Below are 22809 nucleotides of genomic sequence, written 5' to 3' on the forward strand. Positions count from 1 at the left end.
AAAACGCGGTCCCTGAAAGTCAGACACCAGAGGGCACATCCATGTTGAATTAGGCCAAAAAAACACTTTGGTTAAGATAAGGAAAAATCATGATGTGGTTAAATAATTTAAAACTGAACACACCCATCTTGTGTCACTGCTAATACATCTCCAGGATTCTGATACACCTTCACATTAATACCAGCTGTAAATGGACTATGAAAATAAGAATCACAGTGTTTTTTTTTAACCTTTATCTGTCGCTTCCATTGAGTCTCGTGTTGCACCTCCACGTTTCCACACTAGACCAGAATGGACAAATCAAACACTGACTCTAGACAGGGCTTTTCACGTTTTGTGGCAGTGTCTCAGTCACCATGGTTTCTCCTACACACTTGAAAGGTGAGTTTTTTGGAATCCTACCCACTGCTCCTTTAATTGAGTTCCCAAAGCCTCTGTGCCAAACTCCCTTTCCAAGTCTTGTAAAAAAGAAAAACTTTCTCCAACTTATTGTTAAAAATAAAAAAAAAACTTTTTTGGTCAAACCAAACTGCATGAGTGTTCTGACCAACAGCCAACGGGAATATTTTTTACATAACAGGTCAGTGATGTTAATGCCCAGTATATGATTTTGCAGCAGGCTAAATGCTGCCTGGTCAATGACATTTCCTGTTGGAAACAACAACGAGAAGCTGAAACAACAAATGCCCCACTGGCTGTTCTGTCATCTGGTGGCTTATGCTTCCAGAGGGACAGCATATTTCCTCCTGTGTTTGTGTGCCTCGTGGGTCCAAACTCATGTTTGATCAAATATACGGCGCTGCAGACGAGTCAAATGACTAAAATGGTGATAATTCAGTTGCATAATGAGCCTGAGTGGATAATTAAGTTCAGTGGGCACTGGACCAATATTTATCAGCAGTGTCCAGTCATGTGGAAGTGGAGCCGACCATCTACTGTACTGTGTGATGGCAGGGGAATGTGTGAGAGCGTGCATGACTGGATATACATTTGTGCTCATCTGTGTGTGTGTGTGTGTGCCCATGTATCCTCTTGGTTAACTATATAAGAATTCCCAGAGGAGAAGAAAATGTAGGTCATGTGCGGTTGAGCACTTTGAAAATGAAGACTATCCTAATACCAAACAGCCGACACTACAGTAAGCCCCCCGTGGCATCCACTCTGGCATGTTCTCATCTGAATACCATGCATGAAGACAGCCTCTTTTTGGCTTTTACAAGATTATCTTTGTGAGATTTCTGCTTCATTGTTACAGTGCGCAGCAGAGTGCAGTTATGCACGTAACTGCAACCCCGAGCGTTTTCTAATTCTTTCTCATGTTCTGTGTGTGACGGCATTATGTTGTACTGGACTGTGAACTGCCTCTGCAGACACAGGAGCACCGAGCTACACCATTCAGAGGCATTTATGAATCAGTATAGTCAGGTTATGGATTGATACAATTTAGATATCTAAAGAGGTGAGCACAATCTGTGCAATATTTTATATTAGTGAAATCTCTGTATTTCTATTTTCCCATTTGGAATAACGGTCAGACTCAGACAAGCAGAATAAAAATAGTGACTGGCTTTTTTCCCAAAGGGATCTGTGCAGTGAGCAGAGTCATCTACTCATGTAATCTATGAAACTGTAGTCCAGATTAAAACAGGGACAATAACAAAATAAGGTTTGATCCCTGTTAAACCACTGGCTTACATTGTTTCAACAGGAACTCTTCAACTCTTGACCTACATATGTTTTTAAAAGCTGTCAGTGTTTCTGCTTTCAGACTTTTTTACATGTAACAGCCTGTGCAACAACATTCAGGGGTAACACTTCATCTGAAGGGGTGTGCATATGCCTGTCATTACACTCATAACCATGTTGTGACACCTGTCATGACCATTAAAGAGTCTTTATGAAATTTTACAGCCCTCAATAAGTGTCATTCAGTCAATTATGTCATTTTTAATGTAAAGTTGACATTGTTTGAGATGTTTTTGTTATGAAAACAAGACATTCATTAAGACAATAATGTCTTTGTTATGACAACTTGACATTAATTAAACCAATGATATAACTGTTATGACAACTTGACATTATTAAGCCAGTGATATCATTGTTATGACAACTTGACATTAATTAAGCCAATCATGTCTTTGTAATGACAACCTAACATTAATCATGCCAATAATGTCTCTGTTATGACAGCCTGATATTAACAAACTGTTTGACTGTTGACATAAGAAACTGTTTAGCTTTCTGTTTTAACATGACATTTAGCTGTCATATGTGGTTGGTTTTGACACTGGCTGTCATTAGACCTTTATAAATGTGTCATGACATTTTCCAAAACCTCAAGTAAAGTGGTACATTTTGCATTAGCATTAAGCATTAGCATTTTGACTTTTCTCAAAGATGTCATTAAATGTTATAAGGCCAGTGTGATGACAGAGTACAGCACTGAGGTGACTTAGCTTACAAAGTTAGCTGATGGATAGATAGCCGTTAGCTAGTTTATTTGTTGCTAAAGTAGGTTAACTGCTGTCTGATGCAGCTGGCATCAGGTAGTTAGTTCAGTTAGCCATGGAGCTAGTTGCCTAATTAGCTGACAATCATAAACATTCATTAAGACTCCTTCACATTCATCATGACCTGATTATGGCTGTTTAATGACAGTCCTATGCACATACCTTCAAATAATTCAGATTACAGTACAGGATACAAATATTCTCCTCTGAAAGACAGAGATTAAAGTTGAGATGAAATGAAAGATGCCTTTTTAATCCCTTTTAACTGGTCATATTTCGTGGTCATGTGTATTTTGCATCTGTTTAACAAAAAAAACAACAACAAAAAAAACACAGAAAGACCAGTTCTTTCTCATCTTATATCAAAATCAAAACTATTAAAACTATCATAACTAGTCAATTAAAAACATGATACTGATCATCTTAATAACACACATATGATACTGTGTAAATAATCCAGTGCCTCACAAATATACTATATTCTCAGAAATCATTTCCTTTTCTTTCCATTCTCACTTTGTCTCCCTTTCCAAATGTATCCCACACACACAAATGGACCGCTGTGACAAAATGCTCAATAAAAAAAAGTTAAAGATTAATATAACTGATAGAATTTTATTTTTCAAATTGTCTATAGATATCGTGATCACATTATAATCATGAATTGTTTGGTCACAATAATCATGTAGTGAAAAGCTGATATCATGACAGCCCTCCTCCCAGTATTATACAAATTATACAAATACACACTCTCAGAATGCTGTTTTATCTGGACTTTAAAGGCCCAGCATGTAGGATTTAGTGGCATCTAGCAGTGAGCTTCACCTCACTCTCCCCTTACGAGCATTTAGGATAAACCACCATTGCTGTAAAACTCGCAAAAACTGCAAAGCCAGTGTTTGATTTGTCCGTTTTGAGCTTCTATAAAAAAATGGTTGTTCAACATGGCTGTGAAAGACGACCCGCTCTTTCTGTAGACACAAAGGGCTCATTCTAAGGAAAACACCCAATCTTTTTTCCCCATGTGATTATACACTAATGAAAACATACTTATGAAAATTATATTCCGCTTCTGCCAATGAACCCCACGAAATCTGACAAACTGGACCTTTGAATATGCAGCTCCTTCATGGACCTGCATTAAAACTATCATGTATGGAATTGTACATGTGATAAATGTGACTGTCTGTCTCATGGGACTGCAGAGAAAGAAGTCACTTGAAAATGGAGGCCAGATAATTATCAGTTTCTCTGAGAGAGAGAGAGAGAGAGAGAGAGAGAGAGAGAGAGAGAGAGAGAGAGAGAGAGAGAGAACAGGGGAGGTGATTAATTTGGCTCCTCATATTATCACAGATCTGAACATTATTCAAGCAGCAGTGTGCTTGTTACTCACAATGATTAGTCAGTGAGCGAGGACAGAGACAACAGGAGAAGTGAGGGAGTCAAAAATAGAAAGAGTCAGGCTTAAAAGGTTAAAAAAGTAGAATCTAAATTGAATTTTTATCAAGTGATTGAAGGTGTCTTTGATGCAAGACCCTTCCTACTAATCATGGTTCTGTCAGACCAATCAGATGTTTGTTTTTTTGATGCACAGTAAGTTCTGAACTGGGTGGATCTTTTAAACGTGGACGTCCCACCAGTAGGTGACCTTCTCAGCGACACTTCTGACAGTTTTGCATTGATGTCAGGCATATGCAGTGTAAGAAAAACATGACATACAGTGATGGAGTGTATGTTTTCAGACAGATGGATAATTTCCTCTCCTCTCACTGACTAGAGTGCAGGTCTGCAGTACTCCATTCTGTTCTGGCTTTACATTTCAGTGAAACTAGAATTACTGCCTCGTGGTTGTGTGCACTACCAACCAGTCAGTCTGCCCAGACTCATATATGTTGTGAAGACTTTGAAGATGTAATGAAATTCCCCCCAGGTGTTCCTGAGATATCACATTCACGAGAATGTGATGGACGTGAGGTCAGATCACCAAAATCTAATAAGTTCATCCTTAAGTCCAGTTACATATTTGTGCCAAGTTTGGAGAGGTTTTCTTGAGATATCATGTTCACAAGAATGGGATGGACAGAAGGAGAGCCTGAAAACATAATGCAGAAATGAAAGATAAAAATGTTAAAACTGTTTAAAATTCTAATGCTAATATTCAAAGTTTGTGTAAAGCAACTATAAGTGTTTGTAGATTTTCACGCCACAGAAACCAACCAGCCAACCAAATCTGAATGATTAAAAAATAGCTAAGTATGAAAAATTAGGCCTCAAAATCATGAAAAAAATGAGCAGTTTTCTCTGCTCTGAAACACTGGGGACATGTCTGCTCTGCTGTCTCAGTGTCAAACATCACTACGACCTGAGAACAACCTGAAACATGGACATGTCCAGACACGTTTGAGCCACCAGAGCCAGAGGATGGTGACAGAATGGTGTTTTTTTTCTTCTGAAGTGAACTGCTAGGCTGATTTGGACACTGAAGTCACTGAAGGTAACTGACCATTAGTGAGGGTGAGGGGAGGGGGAGGCAGTGTTGGTTTGTGGGGCTTATATATCTGCTGCATCACAATGTTTCAGGTTCACACAAAAAATCTTGAACACAGAAATCATTTAATGGTCTAACCCCACAATTCAGTACTATGTAGTTCTCAGTCTTGTTATGTTTCCAGCAACTATTTTCCAACATGTATAACATGTTTAGAAGAAAAACTCCCTTTTCCTTTACAGAGACATTAAGACTGCACTGGTGTGTAAAATAACAGCACAGGCAGAAATGTGTGTGAGCACACATGGCAACACTGACTGTGATGCTACTCAAGGTAGTGTGGACACAAATGGATGACAAATGAAGGAAAAACCCAGCCAGCCATGTGTTAATAAAATGCAGTTAAAATGCACCTCGAGCCTTCAGAACAGTCGTAGATGAGAAGTGTGTGGAACTCTACTGGAGGAATGAACAGCAACTCCCATCAGGACAGGAACGCCCCCCCCACAGTGTCACAGTGCTACCAGAGGACTCCACTGAAGGGGTCAAAGATTCAAGCCTGTACTGTTGCTGCACATCACACATTCACTCACCCACTTGAGAATATGGTGACTGATGACTCATCTGACAATATCATTTTTTTTCCCGCATTTCTGTGGTGAGCAGTGCTGTTGGTTTTTGCACCGCTGAACTCCCATGTGTGCATTCGCCTTAATGAGTCACACAGATCTTTCCCTCTTGCCATGTTGATGTAAATCGAGGTCAAATGGGTCCGCTCACCATTTTTAGACATGTTGCAGGGAATGAGAAGTTGTTACCTGCTGAATTGTGTTTGATTGTTAGGTGTTTCATTTGAATCGTCACACAGGACATACAGTACATAACATGGGGAATGTCCAAAACTTGGTCTGTGGGTCACGTACGCTCTGACAACTTAATTTATATGACCTGTCAGTTTTTTTTTAAATTCTAATTCTAATTATGACATTTGGCCCGTTGGCTATATTAAAATGCAGTTCCTATAGTGAGCACTAGGTTCTGCGCTGTATGTGTAGATTGAGAAAGAGACTTTACCAGTCATAGTCAAAGTCAATCTTCCTTCTGAGAAATGGTGAGGATTTCCAATTGATGGTGCTTCAGCGATGACAGCTGAGCAGAATGGAGTGACATCATCCCTAGTGTGTAGTTAAATTGAGGCAGCATGGAAGGCAGGCCATGAAATCATAATGTATCAGGAAGCACTCTGCGCCAGAGCCGCCCAGCTGGGTGACGTGATAAGTACTGTGGTGGTGTGATCAGTAGAGTCGTGGTGGCTGCAAGCAGGGTAGTCCACATGTCCCTCTCCCTAGCAATGTTTTCCAACTCCTGCTGGGGGATCCCTGATGGGATATATAATCCCTTCAGTGAGTTCCAGGTCTACCCCGGGTATCTTTTACTCAGAGGTTTTAGGAGGGACTACTGGCAGGTACGGGTGTGGTTTTAGGCATGACGATAGCAAGAAGCGTCCATGGAGGCAATACTGCAATAGCATTAGCTATATCAGAAATGGAGTATATCCTCATTGAAAGGAAAGCAAAGAACGGGACTGAAGGCTTCTCCTGACTGGCTTCAGCAGGAATTTGATTTACCAACAGGCTCTGCTTGTAGTAACCTGACCTGCCAGATGGTTTGTTACACGGAACTAACACATTTTCACGTGATCTCACAAATACAGCTGCCTCACAACGTAACTTTCCCACTACGTCATATGATTCGTTGATCTGACATGCCCAAAACCTCCAGAAGAAGGTTACAGCAAGCATCCTGATCAGATGCCCGAACCACCTCAGCTAACTCCTCTACAGCTCTACTCTTAGCTTCCTCTGAATGTGGCTGAGCCCAGCCATCTTATGGAGATAACTGATTTTGGTAACTTGTATCGGCAGTCCTCATTCTTTCAGTCACTACACAAAGCTCATGAGTTTAGGTGGGACATAGATCAACTGGTAAATTGAATGCTTTGCTTGCTGGTTCAGCTCTCTTTTTACCACAAAGGTCCAGTACAAAGCCTGCATTACCGCTGATACCCAAGATACCCTTCGACTTTTTAAGGGGGCATTAAGTGATGGCACACTTTCCAACTCTTTGAAAAAGAATCCCAAAGTCTCCCAGACACCAATATTTCTGTGTAACTTTGACTGTGCTCAGATTAAAGTCCAAGATGTCCCTCCTGATTTATTGCAGACCTCCACTGTGAGACTTACACTTGACAGCAAACATTTCAGTCCAAGGCCCGCCACTACTGTTCCCATTAGGAATGATTCACTTGTGATTTACAGTTCATAGTGATACAATAATCTTACAACAAAACCAGGTGTACAAGCACAGCATAAAATAAATAAACTTGCTCATACTCTTTCAAATTAAAGGGGTCACAGACACACTTGTGTTAAAAAGGAAAAAAAGACACATTCAGTTTGCATATCCTGTCTTACCTGTGCTGCTCTGGATGGTTCTGACGGTGGTGGCCGATGTGCGTGGTGGGGAGGATGGCAGCAGGAGCAGCGGTCTCCCTCCCTCTCCTTCCTCCTCTCCGGCACAGCCCTGGTCGATCGCCCTCACATAGCTGTGGCTTCGCATCCTGAAGCATCCTGGCATAGGCAGGGTGTCCATGGTGTCCATGCTGTCCATGGCAGCCTCCATGGCCTGGGACTGCAGCTCGCTGTAGACCTGCTCACACACCTGCTCAATCTGCCCGTTCACCTCCACTTCACTCAGCTGGAAGAGGAGAGAAGGGGGGACATGAGAGGAGGAGCAGGCAGGGAGAGGAGAGGGGAAATCAGAGGGAACAATGAAGAGGGCGGACACTGGAAACTTCCAGACTGCTGTCATTGAAAACATTATATTTCTTACAAAAGGCAAACTATTGTTCGTCTAAGTTTAAGCTGCAAGAGATTCTTTAGATGGGCAGTCAATGAGAGCATGCTTGATGGCAACTGGTACTTCTATTGGCATGTCTGCTGGCACTTTGATTTTGGTCTGTAGAAATAGACAGTAGTAGACAGGGTTGCAGTGCAAGGGTGAAGCCTGCTTTTTACCCATTACACAACATTTTGTGGGTCACCTGTCAGATACCCGCAGGTACCTGAACTGGTGCAGGACTCTAGCACAGGCATTAGTGCAAACATGCTGCAGTCCTCAGTAATGCCACACTCCAATCAGACTTTGTGGAATGGGGCAAGACAAAGTCCTTCACTTTGTGCAGAGTAAGGGTCGATGAAATGTTTCTCTCAGGGCTAAGGCTCTTGGAATCAAAACCCATTTGCATTAAAAATGAAAATTATAGAGTCAAAATTTCAAATAACACAAAACCAGCAGGGAATACTGACAAGAAGCAAAACCAGAGTGGAGACCAGAACCAGGTGAGCGGGCAATGGAACCAGGCTTAGCCGTATCTCAGTGAACACAGTCAGATGGGAACAAAACACAGTTTATGAGGCCAGTTTGATGAAAGGGAATACAGAACCAAGGTGATTTACAGCAGCTTTGAAAAGGACTTCAGGAATGAAGACAGAGCAGACAGGGACAAGAGATATGAAGAAGCGAGGCGTCAGTCAGCACTGCAGACAAACAGCATGTAGAGCTGGAATATTTTCACATCTATCTCAGGGATTCAAGGGTTTATTTAAACCAAACCAGAGCTGGTGATTCCTCTTTGGCCGTCTGTGATAATTAATCAAAGTATCTGAACTGTGCCAGCTGTTGGCAAACTGAGCAGGGCTTTTGGGTGATGTAGTGTGGTCCTTTGTGATTAGTTGCTCTGAGCCAAAGGAAACATAAGTGATCACCCGTGCAGGTCTCTAGTCAGATATAGGCCAGCTCTGTTTTGGATGGGCCTCACACGGCACTGGACTCGTGGCTTGTCAGAGGGTACTTTACAGACTGATTATTTCAATACACTTCTTCATGCAGAGGCTATTATGCTAAATACTTTGAGACATGACTGCAAGTGGCAAAACGAAAAACTAATAATCCTCTCCATATTACAAAAAAAGATTGTCCAACCAGAGTTTGTCCTTTTGCTTATAATCAAAACATCCAGACAGATTTGCTGAAGCTCAGGACTCATCCAGGGGACAGTTGTGTGGCAAATGATTTGACTGTTAAACCTGGAATCTGTGAGTAAAAGCTTTCCAATCTGATGATTAGAAAAACATATCCTGTTGCCAAGAGAGCCTGTAGATGAAACATGTATCATTCCTGCTGCTGCTGTGATGACTTCATGTATTTAATCAAAGGCACAGAAAAGATCCAGCATTCTACAAGCTGTTGTGCAAATCTCACTTATCAAACAGAACATCAGTACTGACGTTTCTCTGGGTCACACTTGGGACATTATTGGTAAGGCTCAAGTTGCATTCAAATGGATTGATGAGATGAGGCTGGCAGAGAATATTGTGTACGGTAACGGCAGACAGTATTTCTATCCGAAGTTAAAATATCTCACACAAGAAAAAAACATGGCTGATCTGGACAACAAGAACCTAATCAATTTGGTGCAAAAACACCCAAAATTATATCACCAGAACTTAAAAATTGCACAAAGAAATGCTGAGACATTCAAACAGGAAGACAGGACACACAAAGTGCAGTTCTTTTTTCTATATCCATGTTGAAAATGAATGAATAACGTCACGTTTTTTGAGGGAATTTACAAAGTTTAAGTTTGTGATACAATATTTAGAGAAAGCAGTATTTTATAGCCATATAAATTATTGCTATAATTACGTAAAATAATACACAATATTATTAAATTTAATTTATTTTATTCCAATCATTGTAAACAGTATGAAGTCACCAGAGCAACATAGCATCATGTGTGTTTCATTATGCTGTTTTTTCCCATTCATCTGTCTGCAGTCTGCCTGAATCCACATGAATGCCACATCAGTCATATTACATAATGCACTGTGATCCACATATCATCGAGGTCTGTGAGAGTGCACTTCTAAAGTCACTAAAATTTGACTGCCTTGTCTCTGCGTTTGTGATGAGAAATTATCTGAGCAGGTTTTAATGCAAACACAATTTCGTACCAAAATGACACAGAAAGGAAAAGGCAGTATCAGCAACCACTAGGTAGTCAAGCTACTTTCTTCCCGCAAACTAATTTTTGTTAAATGAGCACTTTTGTCCATTAAATATCCAAGCAAGATAAGACTGTCGGTGAACCTGATCTGGCTGATGCCTGATCTGACAGTCGAAGGCGGAGCTGGAGGGAGGTGTGGAATTCTGATTCTGATTATGCTTGTTGTGGAAGGGCCCATCATCAGAGTAACATCTTCTGTAGCTGGTGGAGCTAGCTTAGTATCTGTGACATCACCGCTGCTGCAGGTGCGGAGTCTCTACTGTATTTTCTTATTTCTCTGTCTTTTTTTTTTTTTTTTCAAAACCACGTTTCGATATCCATCTTGAACTGCGTAATACAGCTAAACAAACAAACCGACATCAAGTGTATTTAAACTTAAAGCTAACTTGATTTTTTAGCAGTAGTTTTTGGTATTGCTATATAGCTACATAAAGCTTAAACAGAAACAGAAAATATACAACTGAGCCTTTTTATGAACCCTAGAGGCACCTGGTCAGACAGGTGCAGATGTAAGAAGTTTGGCATAAAAGTTAGATTTTCAACTCAACATGAAGGGCTTCATGCAAGAACGCTTTCATATTCTAATCTTAAATTTTTGTTATTTTTTTGTCAAACATGCCATATCAGAATTAGCAAACACTCCTAACTTCAGATAACTCTGTAAATGATCCAAATTTGTGTATTTGAGGCACATGTATGAGACTTATAAGCTAGTATAATTAATGCCGTAATGCCATATAAGCCTACACTTCCTGCCCCACATGTCAGGAAGTGTTCATCCATGAAAAAGAACTTTACAGGCTCAAGGTTTGAAATCCTGCTGTCAGAAATCCATAAAGGAAACTGTCACTTTAACAGTGTCAGCAATGAAATTATGAGACCTGCTAAAGCCAAGAAATGGGAAAAAGAGGGCTGTTAATGCTGTGTCACCTGAGGGTCACTGAAATAAAGAAGAAATATCTTGATATCAAAATGGCTTCAATGGAAAAATAAAAACGCTTCGCTGAGAATGATGAGCGCAGCAAGTTTCTATCATGAAGACAGAGGAGAGAACATGTGAGGATGTTCCTCTGAACAGAGACTTCATAAACCTGCATGTGAAGATATACAGCCAATACACCTGACAGCAGGTAATAATGCATCATGAAATTTATGATGGGGCTTTATTTTTAAATTTACAATTATAGTTTAACTTGATTTGCAGTCAAACAGGACATAATTTTGATGATAATTTATTTTTCAAAGTCAAACTAATAAAATATTCAGTCATTAGTGGAAAAACTTTGGATACCAGCAGACTGACTGTACATGACTCTACAACACGTCTAGACCTCGTAAATTGTATTCAGATCTGAAATAAAATTCAAAATATGAGAAAACTGTTGAGTGTGACAGGTTCTCTTAAATCACTCGTTCACATCGCTTAAGAACAAATCTGTTTTTATGAGTAGTTCTCGCATGAGGCCCATTGTTTCTACTTCAAGGTCTTTGGACTCTGGTGTCAAATCTGTTCTCTTTCAGCTGGGTACAAATTGTTGCCATCTTAGTCTCGCTTTAACACACATACAAACAGCATGCCTACAGCAACATCCCATTATTGGGACTCATTTTTATTCTTTTTTATTTTCCAATCACTGAGCTTAATTTTCACATTGACTTAAATTGAAAACAAATTGTAATTGAATGGATCTCAACTGCAAGACAGAGCATACTGTGGCAAGTTGTTAAAGGGGGGTTTATGGTTAGATCCATGCGGAGGAAGACATTAAACCAGGAGTAGAGGCAATTCAGTGTGGTAATGGGAATTAGCGGCATGTTCAGGATGACTAATACAAGTGAAGGTTCAAGGTAAGGTGAAGGTGGGACAAATGAAGGCTTATTGGGCACAGGTTAGAAGAGAAGCTTCAACAGTCTCCTGCCAGGAGGACGTGTAGAGTAACATTCACTGTAGGTGCTGCCAACTGCTGCAGTGCACTTATTTATTAAATATCTTCATTCCAAGGTAACCAAACATGATGCCAAGACAAAGTTTTCATTTTAAAAGCAAACAAACTAACATTTTAATCATGGGGAAGTGGCCATGATGACCACACAGCCAATCATGAACTATCTCCTACATAACTAACATTCATTTAGATAAATATTCACACAGAAATCAGATGGAAGGCTGCACTGCCTTTTATTCTAGTTTAATTCAGGATTTTTCATATTGTCAATAAAACCATGAAAAGACCAAAACTAACAATGTTTTCATCAATATGACTTCTTTATGTCTGTGGCTCTCAGCACCAAGATAATTGGTTCCTATTGAAGATGCAAAACTTTACAGCTTTATGGCTCATAAATGCATACAGGAGTGTGTAGTAGTGTGTATGTGTGTGTGCTAATGGTAATAAAGGAATTGATGTGTTTTAATAGTTTCTGGACAACAATAGTTGTCTATACAGCACAATAAAGATGTATTGTGTAGATCCATTGTTGGTTTGTCTCTGCACGAGGGATTCACTGACAAGAGGAAAAATACAGAATATTACAGATGTGATGTGATGAAGTTGCAGTAAAATGCTACATCTCTCAAAAATGAAGGTATGGTGAAATTGCATTATGTATCATGTGTGGAGTTTGCATGTTCTCCACTCTCCTGTGTGGGTTTCCTCACAGTGGTCAGTTCTCCAGACTGCACCCCTGACCAAGGCTTAGAACTGAAGTTGGCCCCTGGACTTTTCACAGTGGCTGCCTGCTGCTGCTGATGCTACGATGGGTTTAATGCAGAGACTGAATCTAACTGTATAATCACATTTTGTATGGTTGTGTGTATCACAATAAAGTTGACTTTTACCATTCATTCTTGAGAATTGTGACAAATTATGTCCTATCAAAAAAAAACTTTAAAATTATTAACACCAACCCTCTGATTCCAGTTTTTTTGGTGAAAATGTATTCTTAATGAATTTGAATATGAAATACATGTAATTTATTGAATGTTTTCATTTGCCTCAAAGTTTTTAATTTCTAAACTTGCTCTGCACCAGAAAACAACCTTGTCTTAGACAAGAATTCACAACTTCAAACAATTTAAAAATGTGTTAAAAGCCTTCAAAATGTAAAACTAACAATACCTACTGATAAAATAAAAATGTGATATTATAATCATCTTTGTTTTAAAATAGATTTTCTATTAAAATGTTGGCCCAAATTTCCATCAACTCTGTCAGATTTTTACAAAAACATAATTTAATCAGGCATGAAAAAGGTTTACCTCAAAGTTTTAGACAAATTTATAAAATAATATTTCCATCAGATGTGTCTTATCTATAATATGCAGACTTGGTAGTCTTTCTTAATCAAAGCTAAAGAAGAATTATAGTTTATAAATGCTCACTGCTGCTCTCTACAACTCTGTTGTGAAATGCAAAAATTGAACATTTTGTCAACGCTGTAAGACATTAACTCCATCAGACGGAAAATCTGACTCTCTACATTTAATAAAAATGTATTCACAAGGAGGCTGTTCCATTATGAGGTTTAACAGCCAAGAGTTTTTGTCTCTTAAAATATATTTTCCAGCATAATTGAAAAGTAAAAATCTAAATCCCCTCAAAATACAGTTTATCCCAATTCTCAAGAATTAGTGCTTTCTAAATGGTGGTATTTATTTGAATAAGGTCTGTGTTGGAAAACAATGAACATGTCCTTCAAATACAACTAAGGGATGTACTACAAAGCAACAGTAATGTGTTAGCCAGGTATGTTGAGTCTAAAGCCAGGATTTTCAGTGTCATGATGGAGGCTCTCTTTAAACCTGGCTAGATCACCATGGTAACTGATGCTAAACTCATAACCTGGTCAGGAGCAGGTTATATTCAGAGTTTCAGATTAAATTGTCTGTAAAAAGCGCCATTCTTTAACTTATAATTGTCCTAACAAGGTTGTTTATGAGCGATATAGCTTTTAAACTGAGGGAAGACATTAAAAATAAAAAGCTGCTGAGCTGTATGTTCATAATATCACCGAACGAATCCATATAATGTAAAAATGAAACAGCGGCACAAACTGTCTGCATCGTGCTGTCATGGTAACCTCTGTTTGGTGATGCAGAGTCATTATTCCCGTTTGCTCCAGATCATATTAACACTTTAAATTTACATGGTATTAATCCACACAGTAAAATAATGATAAAGCAACTACAGATACTTTGAATACGTTTTACTGTTATCTGTTTTGTCTTGGTGATTTTGCAGCTCAGATCACTGATTAGAAAATTCATCATCATTTATCACAGACAATCTTAAATCAGTTACACTCATTTTACGTTGGTTTGGTCAAAAACTTCAGTGATGTCCACGTCTCTGTCATCATAGGACAGTGTCAGACAGACTTCATCATGTTTAAATCTGCTGTATGGAGTTTTATTGTTTAATGTGCAGTTTTCATGTTAGAATAAACAGCAGGATTAAGACCACATTTAGTCCATCAGTCATTTTCTGACATCATTCTTCTTCTCCTGCTTTATTTGCAGCAACAATGTTTTTTTTGCCGTAATGTATTTAGTATACTTTCCACAGCTCATAATTATAACAGCTTGATGATTTTGACTTAAGTAAGTGGCTCGCGATCGCTTCATTTCATGAGGAAGAAGAGTCAAATGACGCAACAAACGCCCCTTTTATGTGAGCGCGCACAGAGTCTGAAGACGAAAACCTGGATTAACAAAGTGAGTTGATAACCACCATTGTGATACCAATTATCTCTGTTTTAGGCTTTGTCGATCCAGATCATGCAAAGAAAGCCTGGCTGTGTTGAGCTTGCTTCGTAGTATACCCCTCTAGTCATACTGGATATTATGTCAGTAGGTTGCATGTACTTGGAGGCGTGTTCCAGAGGAAATTAATCAGACAAAGAACTGAAAAATAATGCCTTAAGTTAAAGTAAAAAAAAAATGTTTTTTTCAGTTGGTACAGACCACTCCCCACAGATTCCACTTCACAAGAGTTCATGAAAATGAGTTTAAACACTATGACATCTATTCAAGCCTTTATGTATCTATGGTGAAATGACTGGGCGGGACATACTGTGAATATAAAGGCAGCTGTGTTGGCAACCAACCTGACTGATGGTGCTCATGGCCCTCATGTAGCTTTCATTTCGGGAGCGGTATTGGGGTGAGGACAGCAGCGATTTGGGGTCGAGGAGGGTTTTGGGGTCCAGGGTATCCAGGCTTCTATTGATTGAAACCTCACTCACCGCACGCAGGTAACTGTGACTCCGGATCTGCAGTTTGGGGGAGTGCTCCGTGGAGATCCTGGCAGACAGGGAGGCAGAATTATACATGAGGTTAGCTCTGACGTTAGCCATCATTTTAACTCCCTCTTTCAGTCTCAGCAGCTGTCACCATCCATGTTACATGGAAAACAACAGAATTCAATCAGACACACATGGTGCTTCAGTCATTTATTCAAGAAGCACATAAAAATTCATTAAGCACAGCAGCCACAATCTCTGCTGTGGAAAATATATGAACTTATGACATCCATGTGTCTTAGCCTCGAAACAGACCCTGCTGCTTTCCACCAGCATCTAGTATAGAGCTGAAACTAAAAGATTTTCATTATTAATTAATCTGGTGATTATTTTCTCAAATAATCAATGAGTTGTTTGTTCCATAAAATATCAGAAAATGGTAAAAATGTTGATCATTGTTTTCCAAACTCTAAAATGTCTTGTTTTGTCCTCAACCCAAATATATTGGGTTTATTGTCATAGAGGATTAGATAAGTCAGAAAATATGCACCTGAGAAGCTGAAATCAGAGAATTTGGAATGTTTCATTAAAAAATGATTATCAAAATAGTAAATAGTCAATTAATAACTGAGTACTCAATTAATCATTGCAGCTCTTTGTCTTGTGCGCCAAATTTTATGGTCAGTGGAGGAGAGAAACACCAGCTTTAACTTGGCATCAGATCACGTTGTACCGTCCACGCTGTCGTAGCAGCTCACAGTAAACAGGAGGCGTCTGGAGTCGGTGTCAGGAGGAGGAATGATCTGGTCAACTGTGTATTTTAGTCAGTTTCTGCTTGAGTTGCTGGTGTTTTAGTGGAACTAAGGCTGATGCTGCAAACCTGATTAAGTTACTTACTGACTGATCGACAGTGAGTACCTGGTATATATCTTGTATAATCAATCTCTGTTATCAAACTGCAAATACAGATGCTGTTATTTTGGAAAGTTTTGGGGTTGTGGGGAAAACAAATCAGATTCTTTACGGATCAGACTGAATTCTGAGTTTGACACACTGACAGTGGATTTCAGTGTCAGCTGATACTGCAAAAATTCGGGCATCGGAATTGTTATCAGAAGGGAAAAAAATGGTATGAGAACAACTCCACAATCCAGTCAGATCTTTGGTTTAAAACTCTGCAGCACAATGGCAACAGTGGCTCAGTCAGTGCTTTCATTTGATGGTTTTATCAATATGGCTGTGGAAATTTCAGATTAAGCGCACAACTTTATTTGCAAAAAATATGTTTTATTATAGTGTGCAGCTAGTCTCAAGCCACACAAATGTCAGTTAAACCTTTGGTGTGTTCTCCCCATCCTGCAGGCTCATTTTATTTCAGTATTGGTAAGTATGTGAGTCTATGCATGGATTTAATATGACGTGATTTATTAACTCTGAAATAGGATGCTGCTGGAAACTAGCAGTGTACACCATTCTATTTAACCAGAGCCAGGCCATACAACATAATGTGTTTGACACTTTCCAAACAAACACACAGGCTGCGGCCTTCTGTTTCTGTAATGAAATCTAATCAATGAGTGAACCAGTTCTCACTGTACTCAACAACAACAAAAAAATCCATTCACTTGGTTTAATGTTTTCAGGACAGTAACCCTTTCATTTCTGAAGCAAAGTTGAGAAGGGATGGGGTTAAAATAAAAGTAGGAGATAATAGTTTAATAATTAAATGAAAGAAATCAAATATAATATAATATAATGTAATATAATGTAATATAATATAATTTTTATGTCTGTATCAGCTGATACACAAAGTACTGGTAAGGAAAAAATACCCTCTAGTTTTGTTGCATTGTTTTTCCTTTTTCTGGTTCTGATGATAGTTTCAGCTGTTTAGTCCAGGCCATGGTCCAGTGAAGGTTTCACTCCTGTAACTTCAGTCTAAACCAAATATGGTAGGTGTGAAAGGCCCCTGAGTGAACAGTGATGTCAGCTGTTTATTCCGAATGCCAGCAATCACAGATTTCCTCAGAGTTTAGATCTCCATGTGCACTATAAGCCACTGTGGTTGGCAGAGCCACACTTAGTAAATCTGACATATTAAAGCTTTGAAGTAACTTATGAAGGTTCCAAAATGACAGAGATGTTAAAGCACTGGAACAGTTGCTTGTCATAATGTGTTTCTTGACAATCTAACAGGCTCTTTTAAATTGCAGTTGTTGTTACCATACAGGCTATGACTTATATGAGACATGTAATTTTGTAAATGGTCATGCAAAGTAATATACATGTAGAATGTGTGGGATTTAATCATTGTTTGTGTGTGTATACAGTGGACGATGAAGACCAATTTTCTTCTGCATATGTTCAGAATTTCTCCCACACACACTTCTATAATGAGGACTTTACAAGCCGTTTGTGTTGACGGCAGTATTCTACATGTATTTCCTGTCACCATGGTCTGTCTGAGCATCAACAACATGATGATGTGGTACAAGAAAAGAAACATCCACAACACTTAAGTAAAGAACATTTCAAACTAAAATGTTTCATTTTTTATTATGATGAAAAGACAGAAAATGACATGCTGGCAAAGAGGATGTTTTATAAATATATTCCAGGGGTTTTCAAAATTAGGTTCAGGGACCGAAACGGGTCCTTGAGTGTGATGTAGGGGTCCTGAGCAAATGGAAAAATAGAATATTTTATCCAATCCCGGGTGCTAATTTCCCATTTTCAGTGTGTAGGTTGCAGCTTGAAGACTTTTCTTGTTTCCCGGGGACTTTAAAAACACAGTTTGCAGACGCTGCGATACCACGGCTAAACTTGCATCTATTTTGGGGATCCTTGACATGAACACGGATAGCGGTTATGTCACACTGGGACTCTGAATGAGCAGACATGTTACATCTATAGCAAATGTTTCTGCCAGTGAGCGCAGGAAACTCAGCTGAAACACAGAGAAACAAGTCCTGCCCAGGGTTGGGATCAGTCAGTGTTTGATTTTCTTTTCAAATAGCTCTTTACAAAACAGCTTCTCCTGCTGGAACTGAGCTGCAAGTGCCAGAAACCAAAAGACACATATTCCAACATTTTCAATACAAAACACTGTTAACTGAGTTGTGTATAGAAAAGTGGAGCCTATTCAAGCAAGTGTCCATCTTTAGCCACATGTGTTCTGATTTGAGGACAATGGAAGCCAGTTCATACATGACTAGACCAAGACAGAGCGAGTCCCTTGACTCCTCTCTGCAAGTCCTTTATCTATTTAAAGAGCTGTCAAAGCTTAATTAGACAAAGGTGATTATATTTCTGGCTTCCTGCAGTAGATCAGACTAAAGATTGCTCCTCTCTCAGGGACAGACTTACCAAGTCTACCTTTATCAGCCACATCAGGGCTACTCTGCCTCCTCACAAAGACTTACATTTAAAGCTAAAATTGGGTTTAACACATTCAAGGTGTTAACTAAGGATGTCCCTGATTAGTTATCCAGTTGATTCAACACCGCTACCCTCGCTGGTCAACACTAGAAAGTCATTTTAAAGATCCCCTCTGCACAGAAATGTGTTCTTCTGTTTCTTTATCCTAAAATGTCTGATTTCGACTATACTGACTTGTATCTGTACAATGTTGATTACTAACTAATGTAAACCAGCAGCAAGTTGGAAAGTGTGGCAAACATGATGTCTAAAACAGCACAGTTTGGATGTATTTTAATCTAGGAAATGAAATAAGGTTATAGACCGTTTCAGAATAAACTGGCATTTAACCACTTGACCAGAGCAATGTGTGACCACATTCAGCACAGACATGTTGATGCTAACCTGCAAGGAGAGTAGGCTGCTGCTGCTAGTACTGCTAATGTTAGCCACACGAGGCAAACCAACATGACATTGTTTGTGCTTACTTACTTGTCAGTTAGTCTAAATTAAAACTTCTGATAAATCGACAGGGAATATGACATTAACACACTAAATTAATCAGATTAAAGGTCAGTTTGAAGAAGTTTTTAATGAAGTAAAACTGAATGTCTGTCCCAGATGAAACCACATCTACAGTGACATAAAGACGATAACATTAATCTAATACAGAGATTGCATAATTATTTCACTCACAAAACAATTTTTATTACTGAAAGTCAAGCACCATTGGATAGTCCCTCACACCCCCGCGTCCATTGGGGTGTGCTACGACCATGCCACCAGATGCCAAATGGTCAACAAGGCATTGAATTTTCATGCGCTTCCGCTTTGGACACCACAAGAAGGAATTCAATGTCACTTCATGTGTCCACTAGGTGGCACTATCACTACGACTCCCGATTGTCATGTAGATGTGTTCAGACCGGGACTCTTGACAAACATGTTAAGTTTGTTCCAGATCGGAGCATTTACAGCAAAGTTAAAGCAATTTCATGTTTTATGGCAAGACATAAAAACTTTCCCAGCACTGAACACACAGTTCAGCACTGAACACACAGTTCAGTGCTGACCAAATCTTTTAAAAACTTTTGATCACAAATTTGTTTAAATACACTGATTTTGAAGTAAATCTGAGCAATTCTGCAGGATGAGTTGGTTAAAATACACAATGTGGAAAATGCCAAAATGGACCATTAAATTTAAAATGGCCGACTTCCTGTTGGGTTAAGTCTATGAGTCCAAGAGAAATTTTTGTGCATCTGGACAATACTACTGATTTTCATGCATAGTGGTGAAACCAAAAACCATATCACATGTAAATTTTCACCACAACTGATGCACGTACCAAATTTGGTGAGTTTCTGAATATAATAAAGCCCCCAAAAAGGCGATTGACTTTTGTCGTAATAATAATAATTGATTCACTTTCAGTAGGGCCCTCATACCGAGGTCACTGCTCGGGCCCTAATTTATCAAGTTGATTGTAATATTTAAGCAATGTTTACAGGAAAAACATTGTGTCAATATACACTATAGAGGTGGATTTTCTGCAAATGGAACAACATGCATTTGAATATTTGAAATGTGAAATATTGATAGAGTAGCAGGTAATGATTCAGCTGGATGTGGTAAACGATCCTCCCCTACAGTACTCTGCCAAGGTATGAAAAGAAGAGGAATAAAAACTGATTCATAATTATAATGAGCAACTACTGTTGTGTCCACATGAGTTCAGGTTCATCCCAACAAGCCCCATCTGTTTCTTAATTAGATAATCAGAGTAATGTTCATCCTGCTGCAGGCTTCATGTGATTGGAACATGGCTTCAGTGACAAAGACACCAAATGAGCTGTTAATCATAACAACACTTAAATAAGGTTCACAGTGTGAAATAAAATGATTATACTGAATTCATAATTTAAGGTCACAGTCATCATTTTGTGAGTATTCTGTTTCCAACTCACCAACACATCCTTAGATCTACTCCCAAAATGACAGAACCAGCCACAGGTGTACGAGGCCTTGAATATGTTTAGTAAGTCATGTGATGTTAAACGTGGTTACAGTCTTGAAACAGCTGCAGTTTGGTTAGATTTATACACCAAAACTACTTGGTTATGTTTGGGAAACGATCTGGTTTGAGTTAAAATAAGTTACATAAGTGCAAAATGGAAGTCCTGTCTGTAACCGAGAGTTCAGCATGATTCATTTTTCTCACTTGCTTGGTCAGGTGAGTGGGTCAGAAATCTATTTGCACAAAGTCAATTTTTTTCTCTGAGTCAGCTGAGAAGTTTTCAGTTGACACGTTTTAAAACAAGAACCCCGTGAACGTGTTTATGTAAAGTTAGCTAACAGCTGTGTGCATGATGCAACATTAATGCTAAAAGACTGAGGCTAAAGCTAGCATACATCTCACCAAACATTGGACAGATGGTGAAATATGGCAGGTACACTGACATGATATATGACAGAAATACACTCATTAATGTGAGAAAAGGAGGTGCAGGGACTTGATTAGTGCAACAGACCTTTAGACAGTCACCCAGTCAGACAGAGCTAAGCTAACTCGGCTTAGACCCAAGAGAGTGAGCCATAGATGCATTGTTGTCGACCCACTTTGATTCTTCATCAGCCCACATCCTCCTCCTCGAACCCCCACAGAACAAATGCAGATGCAGTGGGATCTAACAAGTTTGTCTGGCGGTAAAGTTACTGCAGCTAGTAAACTAACATTAGTTAGCCGGATATGCTAATGTTTGCAGCTTATGTCTAACATAAGCTGCAAACATTAGCATATCAGATGAAGACAGAGTTTAACCTGTTCCCCACGTGTGCTCCTGTGTTTAACATAATTGAGAGACACCAAAAAGACAAAAAGACACCACCGTCCAGATTCATAAAACACAGAGCATCGCTCTTCTCAGAGCCTCCTGCACACCTTCAACATGGAGAGAAATGGAAAGTTTGGCAACTCTAGTTACGGTCACTAAGCTGTAATTGGACAGTTGATGTTTGGAGGTGGGGTTTCACAAAGGGTCAATTGTTTAATGTGTTGGTGGTTATCAAATAACAGCAAATACTAAAGTTAATTATTATGTTTAATCCAGGGCTGCAACATTTATAAAATGTCAGAAAATAGTGAAAAATACCCATCCCAGTTTCCTAGTCTAAGGTGAGGTCTTTTAAATATCTTGTGTTGTCAGTTCACTCAAAGATATTCACTTTAATATGGCAATAAATGAAGACAATTGGGAAATCCCATTTGTGAGATGGTGAAACAGCATTTTTAAGACTCTCTGCATGAAAAATTGCTACTACAGTTAATTGATTATAAAAACATTTTCCAGGTGGGCAAGTGAGTCGCCAGATTTGCTAGCCCAACATGGAAATTTACTTGCCGTATTGATGAGCCCTGTCTGACGCTTCATTGCGCCATCCATCAATCCATCCACCCAATCCACCTGCCAGTGCAGACATTCTCATTTTTTGTACTGCATCACTCGACTTCCTTTTTGCTCCTGTCATAATTACTAAAGCCACTAGAGGTCACCACCTGCCAAATAAAAGTAAATACTGGTTGTAATAAGCTGCTTGTGCAGACGGACTGAACTCACTGTACCAAATGTTGTTTTTCATTGTCTACAGTCAACTAAAAATATTAAAGAATTTATAGTCATCATGATAAAATGATCACTGTAAAACCTCTGTGAGCTACGTGTTGTGATGGAAATTCCCATTTCTCATGTAATCGTTATGTAAAACCTCATGCCTTGCTGAAAAAAAATCTATGCCTCTGTATCTGCATTGTTTTTGAACAAAGTATAAAGTTTTACATAAGGATTACACAAGAAATGGGAATTTCAATCTCAGCGTTTAACAGTAGTCTCTTCTTCTGTAGTTTTCTCTTTTGTCATATCCACAAATCTCTATTATGTTGTCTCTGTCTGTTGTTTGTTCCAGTGGAGGGTGTCTTTGATAGAGAAGCCAAGCACGGCCCTACAGTTATTTTTTTTTAATGCATT

At 39.1% G+C, this 22809-nt stretch overlaps 1 protein-coding gene across 1 annotated transcript in view; it reads right to left on the bottom strand.

The window, feature by feature from the left end:
* Window positions 1-22809, bottom strand: part of LOC146318455 (disks large-associated protein 1-like) — a 99032-nt gene that overhangs the window by 52336 nt on the left and 23887 nt on the right. Inside the window, exons 3-4 of the mRNA XM_084732732.1 lie at window positions 15233-15428; window positions 7473-7755 (exon numbers count right to left, since the gene is read on the bottom strand). Coding sequence (XP_084588858.1) covers window positions 7473-7755; window positions 15233-15428 — 479 coding nt within the window. The remainder of the gene's footprint in view (window positions 1-7472; window positions 7756-15232; window positions 15429-22809) is intronic.

This window comes from Lutjanus erythropterus, chromosome 12 (genome assembly GCF_056507025.1).
Source record: "Lutjanus erythropterus isolate fLutEry1 chromosome 12, fLutEry1.hap2, whole genome shotgun sequence".
NCBI classification, from domain to species: domain Eukaryota; kingdom Metazoa; phylum Chordata; class Actinopteri; order Lutjaniformes; family Lutjanidae; genus Lutjanus; species Lutjanus erythropterus.